Source organism: Bombyx mandarina, chromosome 09 (genome assembly GCF_030267445.1).
Source record: "Bombyx mandarina strain Sakado chromosome 09, ASM3026744v2".
Classification (NCBI taxonomy): Eukaryota; Metazoa; Arthropoda; class Insecta; order Lepidoptera; family Bombycidae; genus Bombyx; species Bombyx mandarina.
Genome location: NC_143216.1, coordinates 665,975 through 680,006, shown reverse-complemented (window position 1 = coordinate 680,006; position 14,032 = coordinate 665,975). Strand labels below are relative to the sequence as shown.

Sequence of the window (14,032 nt, the reverse complement as noted above, 5' to 3'; positions counted from 1 at the left end):
CAGAACCCGGTCAGAGTAAGAGGGTACATATCACAGCCTTGAGTCAAACTTAAGATATAGAGTCGCAGTCTTAATTATGTCATATAGCGATCGTCCCACTCTTGTAACAAGACTATTAGATTGCTTCGTAGAAATATTATGCAAAATTATAATACTCAGTACGGATATACGTTCTTCATTAATATCTTACCAAGTAAAGTAATTGAATTATTGAGATGACATCTTAATTGACACTATAATTGAGGTGACATCTGCCATGAACTTTTGTCACTTGTTCAATGTTTTGTATCGATGATCACTTTGTTGGTGCAACTTAATAAATAAATAAAATAAAATAGTAGGAAACTCATTATTCTAAGATAACTTCCACTACTGCCACGAGGTGGGCTCCAGCAATAATAGTATTCGTTATTGAAAAAATTTTAGTCTGAAAGAATAATTTTTAGTAGTCGTATTTATTTAAGACACAAGACTGGATAAGATAACTATATCTTGTAGGCAGAGACAACGCAGACTCTGTAAACTGACGAGTAACTCACGGAACAATGTTACGAACTATTTTAAACTTGGATTTATTCGAGTTATTTTTAATGCGAGCTTTTGTAGACAAACGAGCTTACCTGATGGTAAATAATCACTGTAGCTCACGTACATCAGCAAAGGGCAGGGAAACACGCAAGTTGCTGTATTATTCTTCGTTCGCAGATTATTTTGCACTTGGGACAACGCGGTCGATGGTCAGATGGTCCGAGAGGTCTTTTGCTTGATAATTTGGACATTATTCGCGGCCATTTATTTATGTTACTCTACAATTTTTATGTCTACTTCGATTGGAACCAGAAAACTGGAACGTTTCGCATTGTTACACGCGTACAGACGGAACTAACATCAATATTTAGATTTGCACGCTATCTACTAAAAGTCGTTTTATGTAATTCAATTGCGTTCTCACAGACACGTATGGTATTATTTTGGAAGTTGGTTACATGAATTCTTTAAATCTGATATCAATTCGAAATGGTCACTCAACTACTGCAACACCACGAGAAACGCAACGCTCTTGAGACTTGAGTCGTTCTCATCCTGATACCAAAGAAGCTTACTCACCGTTTCTTATCTTTATCAGAAGTAGTATCAGAAAAAGTGACACATAATCCGTAGATAGTAATACTTGATGATGACCTGAAAACTGGCTATAAATTACTTTCAGTTCTCATTGGAAACATTGTATTTTTTATTTAGTGCTCAATCGTGTCTTGGGTGGATTTACAGCTTCACCAAGTTAGGTGAGTGAGTACTCGGCTAGTCAGACGAGGTGGGGTTTGCGAACAACCTTCTATCGTATCTACCACATCATCGCGATTCGCTGAAGAAGATCCGGGAAAAATTAGAGCGGACTGATCCTATGGGCTAAGTATCACGCCGAACTATTCGACAAATTCCATGACCTGTACGATACAGGGTTGGATGGTGGGTGTCGATGTGTTAGTTTTTTTTTTTTAAATATTATAATGCTGTTGACGAATTTCTTTAGCTCACTACCAAAAGAAATTAATAAAAAATATAATTCAAAATATTAAAACACAAGTTTTTTGTGAGTAGTATTCTTTAAAGCAGTAATGAATTAACACGTTGAATGTCATATGAAAAATCGAGTATTTCCATTCACGTCACGGTGCTTACCGGTGCGCATTATCGTATTGAACCATTCCGGCCATGAGGGTCTGCTGTGAGCCTTTTAAACTTTTAGCTTCCGTGAAAAATTCTCTCGCATCTTCGATTGGTCCGTATGATATACTAAAGTACGTTAGGCCCACCGGTGGGTCATAAAGCGTACAAAATGTTAAACAAAAGTGGGTAATTGGAATCGTTCATAATACCAATTGAACGTATAGTTCGGACCATTTTCCACCATTGCATCTGCTCTGTATCGTTATATAACCAGGAATCGACGACACTATAGTGAGATACGGGTGAAAATTAAACTTTATTATACTCAGTCGTTTCATACATGCAGAATTTAAAACAATTGAGATGTTTTTTTTTGTTTTTTATTGCCCTTGTAGGCAGACGAGCATACGACCCACCTGATGGTGAATGGTTACCGTCGCTCATGGACATCAGCAATGCCAAGGGCAGAGCTATTTTTTTTTTTCCTACCTATGCTGGTAGCCTGGAGCGGCTATTGCAGCGTAACCGTAACTAGTAGGTGAGCTCACGGGGCTCAAACCTGAGGCAGAGCTAAGCCGCTGCCTACCGTTAAGTACTCTCGGCGTACTCTAGCGCTCGGGAAACATCGTGGAGGGGAGCTCATTCCAAAGCCGATATCTTGACTATTACATAGAAGTCTATAATCTATGCACTAAAGTATCTATTAATGATTTCGTGCAGTTTACACGTGATGCAGTGCTTTCTCTGAACTTTCGACTTTGAAACTTTCTCTGTAGTAGAATATTAATACGCGGTACGTATATCATTAGTGACGAAGAGGACTAATAAAACAAAATTATATAGTAAGTCACTAATGATCTTATGTTTAAGAACATATATTATACAAGTGGTAGAACCTCTTGTGAGTCCGCATGGATAGGTACCACCACCTGCCTATTTCTGCCGTGAAGCAGTAATGCGTTTCGGTTTGAAGGGTGGGGCAGCCGTTGTAACTATACTTGAGACCTTAGAACTTATATCTCAAGGTGGCAGGCGCATTTACGTTGTAGATGTCTATGGGCTCCAGTAACCACTTAACATCAGGTGGGCTGTGAGCTGGTCCACTCATCTAAGCAATAAATAAAAGTTAGGTGTTCATTCTCTGTGGGCCTGTGTTCGTAGCGGTTTTACAAGTTAGTACAGGTGCCGCGGGGTCGCGCGGTCGAAGCCTTCTAAGTACAATCAATATCAGGTCGCCTGGTACGGAAGTTAACTGATCCAAATCTCCTATGAATTTGAATACGGTTAGCTGTACCGTGACCCGTAAAATGATGGGTTTCGGTAAGCTAAACGCCAAAGTATCTTATTACATTTTGTATTGTTAGCCAGTTATTGAATAGATATACGGTAGATTACGGTAGGCAGCGGCTTGGCTCTGCCCCTGGCATTGCTGAAGTCCATGGGCGACGGTAACCACTCACCATCAGGTGGGCCGTATGCACGTCTGCATACAAAAACAATTAAAAAAAAAGACTCTTGCCTCTCTTGTTCATCGTTCCCTCACTGCTGAGGATCGCGATCACATGTGAGTTTAAAAAATGCGAACGCATTAAAATAAGTTTTTTTTATTGCTTACATGGATGGACGAGTTCACAGCCCACCTAGTGTTAAGTGGTTACTGGAACCCATAGACATCTACAATGAAAATGCACCACCGACCCTGAGATAAAAGTTCTAAGATCTCAGTATAGTTACAACGGCTACCCCACCCTTAAAACCGAAACGCATTACTGCTTCACGACAGAAATAGACAGGGCGGTAGTACCTACCCGCGCGGACTCACAAGAGGTCCTACCACCAGTTAAAAAAGAAGAGTAGTATTATTTGTACAAGTTCGAGCTTAGTATTTGAACAGGTAAATGTTAGCGGAAAAGTTTCGCACAGCACCTGCCGTTGTGTAAAATCACGTTGCTTTCTAAACGATTAGATCGTCAGCCGCCATCGACCCGCTGAAGCTGCCGAATCATTCTCGAAATGTTAATAGCTCAGCGTGTGACGATGCGTTCGTAACCTTTCACTGTTTACGTATTTTAGAACATAATAGAGTAGAAAACGACGACAGTGAAACTATTAAAAAAAAACAAAAATATAACGAAATAATAGTGTGCTTAGTGCGAGTTTTTTTCTAACGTTCTCGATAGCGTAAAAGTTAGCTCATATTAGTATGGAAAGGGATCGTTTGCGTACGTTTGCCGCTAGGGGCGCTGTTCCAACTGCATACAAAATTGGCTTCACTTTTACGCTATCGAGAACGTTAAGAAACTCGCACTAAGCACACAGAACGTCTTAAATTGTAATAGTTTTTTTTTTGTATTGGCAAAGAAGACGCGCTTTGCGATAAGAGGTTCCCGAAACCCATCGATGCTAGGACGTGAATGCGATAGTCCGTTTTAAAACATGAGGTTATATCTCAATTGGGTGGTATTGACTCTCCTATCCATCAAACCTGAACGCATTATGATTCGAGGCAAAAGTAAGTATACGTAAGTGTAAGTAATAAGAAGTAACCATCAGGTGGTAAAATATGGTATAATCTGGTGTTTAAAACCAGTATTGTTGCTTTATTCATTTACTCTATGTGTTTTATGTGTTCACATATCTATTCTTGGCAATTCAGGATCATTTTCTGAAATATGTAGTACTATCAACGCACTAAAAATATACACCATATTGGTATGATTTTTCATGATAGTTGTACCACATCGTGGCCGACTAATTATATAGTGTTATTTCCTTGTCGTGAAAGAAGTCACTTATGTTTGAAAACCAAGTAAAACTGAAATTAGAGATATCAATGATACTATCGTTGAAAGCGATCGCTTTTACAGAATATTTACCCTAGAAATTATTTTCTCTCTTCTTATTGGAGTAAATTATGAAGAGAGAAAAGACAAGTAAAAATTCAATAAGCATTGAATTGTTTTGGGCCGGGGCATGTAGCTAGTACCCGAGGGAATAGAGGTAGACAATCGATGAAGTTTGATGGCGATGTGTACGTGAATAAATGTCACCATTAATGGCGGACTATAGAAGGCCTATGTCACACACTATTTGTACTTTAAATAGTAAGACGTTAAAAATTCAATAAACGACAATATATTTATTCGGTAGGTTGTAAATATGAAAATTTCCTGTTTTTATTTTTTATTGCTTAGATGGGTGGACGAGCTCACAGCCCACCTGGTGTTAAGTGGTTACTGGAGCCCATTAACATCCACAGCGTAAATGCGCCACCCACCTTGAGATATAAGTTCTAAGGTCTCAGTATAGTTACAACGGCCGCCCCGCCCTTCAAACCGAAACGCATTACTGCTTCACGCCAGAAATAGGCAGGGTGGTGGTACCCACCCGCGTGGACTCACAAGAGGTCCTACCACCAGTAATTACGCAAATTATAATTTTGCGGGTTTCATTTTTATTACACGAGTTTATTCCTTCACCGTGGAAATCAATCGTGAACATTTGCTGAGTACGTATTTCATTAGAAAAATTGGTACCCGCCTGAGATTCGAACACCGTTGCATCGCTCAACACGAATGCACCGGACGTCTTATCCGTTAGGCCACGACGACTTCAAATAAAATAATTTAGATCGATTCGATCATTTAAAATAATTTAGTTGGAGAAACTATTGTATAGTTTTCAAATATAAAAAAATTCACGGTGCATTGTTTTCACTTTGATTCGTTGCAGTTTATCTTGTTGCATCACCGATATTACTAATTCAGAGAGGAAACTAGAAAAGTAATAATAGTAGCGACTCTTCAAGTATAATCTTAGTCTTTCTGAGGATGTGAAATTCTCACATCGCCCATTTTTGTTTTGCGGGACCTTCAATTCTATTTCAAAAGTAGCAATGCTCTTTATCATTCAGAACTACAATTCGATGAATGTATTTTTGAGCCGTGACTAAAACAATCGATAGTGAAGCATGCAGGTGTCTGAAGACGCACAACAACAACTCGCATGAGGGTGACGTGTTCAGTGTGTGCAATACTTTAGTATTCAATTCTGTGAACGATAACAATGTGTGCTAAAAAATAACTCGCTAAGCTCTCGTAATCTAATAGGTACATTTAATTATTAATATACACATATATTATGTATAACTCTGCCAATGCCGGTCCCAAGCCCGGATGAGAAAAGAGGAGGGTTGGGTTGAGTTCGACTTTTCCACCGTAAAAATACCCAAATAAGGCATCAGCGGCCTCGAAGAACTAAGCTTCTGTCCTCAAAAGCACTGCCGTGGAAGGACGCAGAACCCCACCATGTGTATTTTTCCAAGAAAACCTCATGAGGCTACGACCTTCAGCTTTGAGGATTATCGATGCATTTTTATGAACAACCGTATAAATCTTGATCAATTTAAACCAATTGATGACATGAGTGGATGAAGGGGTTAAGTACCATTTTGAAAAATTTTGAAGAACCATATTAGACCTTAAAACTCCAGGTTTAAAAGCTATTTTTAGAAATTGCATGTGATGAAGGATTTATATACGAAGAAAAAGTACAAGTAACAAAAGTTTGTGGTGATAACACGTTATGGGAACAAAATCATCTGGAATTAACTACATTTTATTGAGGTTGTCTTAACTAATAGTTCAATTCTAAGTCTTATTTTTGCGCAATCAAAATCCTATTTTAAAGTACGTTATATTTATTATTGAGTGTTTAATTCAGTTTTAGTTACAAGGGGTCGGATATCCGTGTTCGACCTGGCCGTCAGCGCGTGACTGTGTCATCCGGTTCGAGGGTGACGACTGCGCCCGCCGGTCCCTCTATTGTTGTTGTATTAATAACGAAATGTTTTGCGTGAAATAGTTTTTGCATTTGATCAATCGTGTACCTACGTAGATACGATATGAACTTGGCCTTACTAATACTTTTTTTATTGCTTAGATAGGTGGACGAGCTCACGGCCCACCTCATGTTAAGTGGTTACCGGAGCCCATAGACATCTACAACGTAAATGCTGCTACCCATCTTGAGATATGTGTTCTAAGGTCTCAGTATACGAAGGCTGTCCCACCCTTCAAACCGAAACGCATTACTGCTTCACAGCAGAAATAGGCAGGGTGGTGGTACCTACCCGTACGGACTCACAAGACGTCCTAGCACCAATAATTACGCAAATTATAATTTTGAGGGTTTGATTTTTATGACACGATGTTATTCCTTCAGAGTGGAAGTCAATAGTGAGCATATATTAAGTACGTATTTCATTAGAAAAATCGGTATCTACCAGCGGAATTCGAACACCGGTGCCTCGCTAGATACGAATGCACCGGACGTCTTATCCTTTAGGCCGCGACGACTTCTATTGCATCGCGAGTTGGACTGAAAAACTATTAGTTTCATACGCGAGGATTATTGTTGGAGCCATACAGGCACACAATTAGAAAATATATTCTAAATATTACTTAGAGGTTTAATGAACCAAAACCCGCATTAACAATCTTTCATTAAGAATATATAAATAAGATTAACTTAAACACTGGCAACCAGGACCACGACGCGCATACACGGATGGATCTTATTGCTGCGTCTGTTTCTGATGAAAAGTTAGGATGTAGTCTACATTCATTTTATAGTATCTATGGACTCCGCTGAACGTTCATCAACGGGAGGTCCACACGCTTTTTTGCTACCCCAGTAATTATATCATTCGATCAGCTTCAAATAATTTTCCATTGAGTACCGTGTAACCGCAAATTTTACGACATAGTCCATTCCCAGACCCAGCATAGGCACGGAATCATTATGATAAATAATAGCTGCTTGACATTTTCACATTTTAAACCCGCGCCCATTTGAGTTTTAAAAAAAAAAGCTCTAGATTGGGTAACAAAAAAGTTTTACTAAGATAATATCTACTGGTACAAAATTTTCGTTGCAAACATTCAGTCACAATCAAACAAAAATAGAAGGAAAAGGCAATAAAAAAATCTAAAAGAAAACATTTTAATCAGCCAGTACTTTAGACACAACCGGATAAGAAATAGTATCTAATAATTACAAAGAAAACAACTAGAAGGCCACTGGTTCGCTTAGAGCAACCGATGTATATAACGCTTGAGTGCAACGACGATGCAGTACATTGCGTTATCTAATCATACGTGACGCTGGCTGGGAGACGAAGCTCGCCTTTCATAAATAACACACATATGAAAAAGTACAAAAAAAAAACATATTTAATAGTTTCTATTTTATAAATAGGGTAATACAAATCACATTTGACGCCTGTTGCCGAAGGATATGCCCGACTGCTGGCCCTTGTTAGTGCCGTACTGTAGCGATATCACGTTCTGCCCGGCTTTCAGCTGCTCCTCGGAGAAGTCGCGCACGTTCTTGTCCGCCTCCTTGGGCCCGATGGACGGCTTGCCGAAGTTACCCGCCTTCCTACCGAGGGACTGTAGACAAACGACCACCGAGTAAAGGTTCTGCCTCTCCCAAAGATCAATGGTCTGGAAGGTCTCCTGAGCGGGCACGCCTAGCTTCTTGACTGCCTCTAGGAAAGCGTTTATGTTCTCCATACACTTGAAGGCCATGGTCGTTTGGTTGATCTTCTTAACGGAGCCTGGTTGAAGCTCGTTGACTAGTTTGCAGAGGAGGGTGCCATCTTTTAAGACTTCGTACAGGTTGTCGACGTCACCGGAGGTGTTGGCCGGTTCGCCGGTCAATTTCCTGATCCACTCGAGGGTTTCTTGGGCGATTTCATCGTTGTATTTACTGTGGATCCTGGCCTGGGCTTCGGCGTTGATGCCAGCTTTTCCTGCGCGATACTCGGCCATGTCAGATGTTAACAGGTGTGCGGACGTGTAACCACTGAACTCACCGTGATAAGAGTCCTTACAGTATCAGAGCGCTGATATGTTGATAGCTATTATCGCTCGTTCTACGAATTGCATATTCGTAGGTACTATATTGTTTATCGTCTCATTATCTTGCGGTATGAACTAATTTACAGGTAATACAATTATAATGACGGAATCTTATTAAAATTGTAAGATTACGTACTAGCTTTGGTATGTCATGGTCATTTCAATATAAGCAGTTCAGTTATACGAAATACACCTATGAGAAAAACTTTTCGATACTTCATTTATGGTGTGAACGTTTTTTTATGTAATTTCATTCAAGCAAACATGCTAGAGCTCTTAGGAATAACTCGTTTAATATAGAACAATCTAGAACATGACTTCATCGTGAACGCTTATCAACGAAACTGATATAAAAATATTGTAGGTGTTACTGATTATAAATGAGTTTTATCATAAGATATGAAGAGCCCAGACTATTATAATATTGAAAAGTAATGAATGGGAAAATACGACTATGTCTGTGGGGCTAGTAATTACTAGACAGATCGGCCAACCATAGCGATTTGGGAAGCTCACGATAGCTCCGTGAAAGTCACATCGAGTCCGTAATACGAATAGTAATAGGTCATTGATGTAGTTGACAAGAAGGTAGGTCACATTCATAAGGTATAATTCTAATAAATAACCAAAACGGTAAACAGTCCCCGTCACTCAAAATACATCACTTAGGATCCCCCGATCCCATAGGCATTCAAAGAAGGTAGGGTTCGTCATGATGATTAACCCACAGACACAGCCCGCTGAGTTTCACGCCAGATCCTCTCAGTAGGTCGCGATTCCTATCCGGTGGTAGATTCAACGAAGCACCGTCCTTGCTAGTGTTAACTGGTCGCCAGGCTGAGCCCTGTGACCTCGTCTACATGTCCGGTGAAGCTAGGATAACCCCTCTAGTTTACTGGCATAGGTAGGCCAAAGGTAATTAACGATACACATTCAACAATAGCTAAGATTTCCTTCTGTGTAGCGTTGCTGGAATCACAGGAGACAAGAATACCAAACCCTCAGACCTCGAATATCAAACAACTTTCAGGTACTCTTGACTTCGGTCGGACCTCATGGGCTGGTGGCGCGAAGTACTCATACACTGCGGTTTGATAAATGAGACAGCTATTACGTTATTCAATTGAGATTTAGACCTCATGTTTCAAGGTATGTGGCCGCATCCACATTTCAATATCTATAAGGTCCAGTAACTAATTAACCGGCTCACCTAATCTTAAGTAGTTATCGGAGCCCATAGACATCTACAGTGTAAATGCCGCCACCAACCTGAGATATGAGTTTTAAGGTCTCAGTATAGTACAACGGCTGCCCCACCCTTCAGATCGAAAAGCATTACTGCTTCACGGCAGAAATGGGCAGCGTGGTGGCACCTATCCATGCGGAATCACTAGACGTTCTACCACCTACCACATATATCCATGAATTCCATATAGGAATGAAAAACGAGATCTTTTCCAGTAAAGTAATTGACCCTACACGCCTTGCAGCAATATAATATGCTGTTTTTATTTTAACGAGAATTACAAAACAATAGCAGCACATTGAATTTCAAACAAAGACTTAACTATCTGATTGCAGATAAAATCAATAGCACACCTCGAATTTTTTTATTTTATTTCGTTGAAAAAATACACAGGCTTGTTCTTTATCAAACTTAATCACATAATTATGGTTGCAAGGATACAAAAAGCTGTGTGAACACTTTTAACCAATTGACAACATGGGTTAAATGCCATTTTTAAGATTTTTGAAGAACCATATTAGACCTTAAAACTCCAGGTTTAAAGGTTATTTTTAGAAATTGCATGTGATGAAAGATTTATGTACGAAGATAAAGTACAAGTAACAAAACTTTGTTGCCCATTTTCTCAAAAATTAACAAATTGTATCATATCCTCTTGATCCACTCATGTCTCTTCAATTATATGTTTATTACAGATATTAGAACAATCTAAATAAACACTGGTGGTGCTGATATTGATGCAGATACGAGTACTCAGTGGTAGGCAGCATCTTGGCTTTGTGTCTCTCGGATTGGCGATGACCATGAGCGACAGAAACAACTCACAATGAGATAGACTGTATGCTTGTCTGTCTATTTAAAAAAAGTGGTTTGTACATTATTTTTTTTATTGCCCTTGTAGGCAGACGAGCTCACGACCCACCTGATGGTGAGTGGTTACCGTCGCCCATGGACTTCAGCAATGCCGGGGGCAGAGCCAAGCCCCTGCCTACCGCTTAATACTCTCCACAAGCCTCTTTTAAAGCAGGATATGTCATAGCGCTCAGGAAACACTGTGGAGGGGAGCTCATTCCATAGCCGTTCTACCTATTCATGCTGTTAGCGTCTTAAATACTGTTTTTAATATTAGGACGACCATCATTATTAGACATTTGATACTGTGCTATTGCTAATAACTTAACTAAGTGAATTACAAGCTATGACATATCAGATCAACTCTGCTAATAAATAGTTCTTTGTATATCTGGTAACAGAATCCTTTAGACATCACTAAAATGCCAACATTCATCCCCAAACATCCGAACTCTCTATGACAATAATATCAATCACACTGTACAGAAACAAACCAGTTGGTGATGCAGTCTGTACAACCACACACCCAATAATTGCACAAATTTGTAATTTTTGTGGGTTTGTTCTTTATTTAAATGGTAAATAAATAGTACAATAGTATGAATATAGTATTTTAAATGTATTACACTATGTTGTTCCTTCATAGTACTAGTGTACTACCATGAATATGTATTATTTATATGTACAACTTTAGAAAAATTTTTACCTAGATATTCAATGAGTACACTTGGCATCAACCCCATACATACGGGTAAACTTTACCATATTATTTGTAAAAGATCATAACATTTCATCTTCTGTATTTTATTACCTTTTTTATGTAAAAAGCACAGTTATGTCTATAATTTGCAAAAAACAGCTTGTCTTTCTAAAATCTAATATTGGATATTCTATCTAAACCGAAAAAAAATTGTAATTTTATAGGCAATTTTGTGAATTTATCTTTCCTCTTTCCTTAAATAATAATTTAGTCTATTCCAAACTTTAAAAAAAAATATGGATCCAGCTATTCTTCAGTCTTCCATTATCAATAAATATTATATTTCGTTCATTTACTTATTGTACTCTTAATACTTTAAATAAAACAAGGAATAGGAAGTAGAAAATTTAAATAAAAAAAATTGTTTTACTTTTCTGTAATTTCCTTTAAGTACTGTAATTAAGTACTTATGGTTGAACTGTTTTATTCTACTAATAAATTAATTCTATAATCATTTATGTGATAAAAACAATACTCAAATGTACTGTGAAACTGAGAAACTTTTAAAAAACTTGAAATTATTGATGGTTAAAAGATATATTATGATAAAGATTAGAAGATTTATATGTTTTTTTTCTTTCTATTAACAATAAATTATTTTGGTTTTTAGCATTATGTGTACAATAGTGAGCATTCGACAGATAACAAAACTAAGCATTCGTTTATTTCAAACAAGAATTTTATACCTATCGAATGTTCGCAAACACTTCGTCAGATCCGATAAGATTACTCGAGCTCAAACAATACAGCAGTCACCAGGTAAAAACAATAGAGTAAATTTTTGTTATATACAAACACCGACTTACCCGAATTCAGTATAGTTTATTACTCAAACACCAAGGACTTTCAATAATTAATAAACATTGTATCTTCCACCGTACACTTCACAATCACGATCTTGGTGTCTATTTCCACTGACACCGACCGCGTAAGTCATGAATAATCACGATTAAAAACGTACAATAATTATTTTACTACAATTCTATTGCAGTAGTTCAGTGATTTGCAACGCGCTAGTTTTTTGCCAGTCGCCTGTTGGCTGCTGTCACTAGGAAAGGAAAACTCTCAATTTGAAAGAAGTTTTACGTTTGGAAACGAACACCTTTCCCCTACCACGTGACAAATGCGACGTAATTGACATTACTCGCTGATTTTTTATTGGTGGAGCTAAAACTTTGAATTTCATAGTGATGTACATAGTATCGATTTAAAAAAAAATTATTTAATACCTATTTAAAGATCACACAAATCAAACATTTTAAAAAAAAACTATCGTGATATCTAAGCAAAATACTAGAGTGCTTTTCGACAAAAATGTACAGCAAAGAAGCTAACCTAACATCGCAGAACCAATAACGAGCATAATTTGTGGTACTTCGATTTTTTCAGCTTGGAAAGTAGATTGTTTGTAGAAGTTTTAAAACTAATAATTTGAAAAGGGCCAAACCTTTGCTGAGTTCAATTACTGAATGGAGAAATTGCCGCAACACTGAAGCGTACGAACAGAGATCAAGTAGATTTTTTTTAAATTCTATGGATTAAAAAGCGGAATATTCAATAGTCACAGGTGCAAAAAACTTTATTATTCCTTTAGCTTTTTAAAACAATTTTTTGACTATAATTAAATAACGAAGAAAAATAATAAATGTTTTAAATATCCTAATAGTTTTTAATTGAAACAATTAATCGATGTCGAATCTATGCCGTGTATGGCACAGCACTAAGCAGACCAATGTTGACAGCTGACGTTTCGTTCAGAAATTTTAAGATTAATTTAAATATTGTAATTTTTGATGCTGTAATTTTAATATCAAAATGATAATTAAAAACATCACTTAAGTAGTCAGTCTATTTTCCTGTATAGTTCAAACGCCTGTCTAAAGGATAATCTTAGCATGACATGGAGTAGTGTTACACCGGTCACTCACATGCGCACGAATACGCAAACCCACAATAAGTGTAGGACGACATTTGCGAATGATTATTCAAAGTTTTTGCTGTATTCGTGGTTTTCCAAGCTGTGTCGGTTTTTTAACAGACATCAAAGCGCGCGAATCTCGAACCTTCGCGTAGTCTCTCACACATTCGCTTGCCCAGTTGCGCCAACGATTGCGAAGGTAACGGACGTATACTATACGCCATTTTCATAGTTCGTGACGTCTACTGTGTAGCGTATCTTCATCAAAAGAAATCCCATAAAAACAGCATGGCTGTTAATGATGTCTGGGAAAGAATTAAAAACTCTTTTTCTCTTCAATGTTCTATTGACGAATTAAAAAGGAGGAGAAATTCGTGAGACATTCGTAAACAAGTGTAGGAGGAAGCGTAAACGGGTTCGCAAATTGAGTATGCGAACCCATTTGCACAGCCGCTAGGTTTGCGAATGAATGTTTGACGGCCCTTCACATGCGCGCAAACATTCGTACAATGTACGAATATTTGCGCGCATGTCAGTGGCCGGCATTAGTGTCAAATTCATATTGTTTAAAATATTATAAAAGTCTATGTAAAATACCCGTTTTACGATTGATCCTTTAAAATGAAGTAACAGTTGAAGCATTCGGAATTAAATTATCATAG

At 37.9% G+C, this 14,032-nt stretch overlaps 2 protein-coding genes across 3 annotated transcripts in view; both read right to left on the bottom strand.

Moving 5' to 3' along the window:
* Positions 1 to 12,582, bottom strand: part of jar (Myosin heavy chain 95F jaguar) — a 52,612-nt gene extending 40,030 nt beyond the window's left edge. The window contains exon 1 of one of the 2 annotated variants that reach the window (XM_089729625.1): positions 12,259 to 12,582. The gene's annotated coding sequence lies outside the window, so the exon portion shown is untranslated. The remainder of the gene's footprint in view (positions 1 to 12,258) is intronic. The other variant, XM_089729624.1, reaches the window with a different exon arrangement.
* LOC114253520 (myophilin) lies at positions 7,881 to 11,092 on the bottom strand. The gene has a single exon (XM_028188429.2). It carries the CDS (start codon positions 8,502 to 8,504, stop codon positions 7,941 to 7,943), a length of 564 nt encoding a protein of 187 aa, XP_028044230.2. The 5' UTR covers positions 8,505 to 11,092; the 3' UTR covers positions 7,881 to 7,940.
* Positions 12,583 to 14,032: the final 1,450 nt, after the last annotated feature.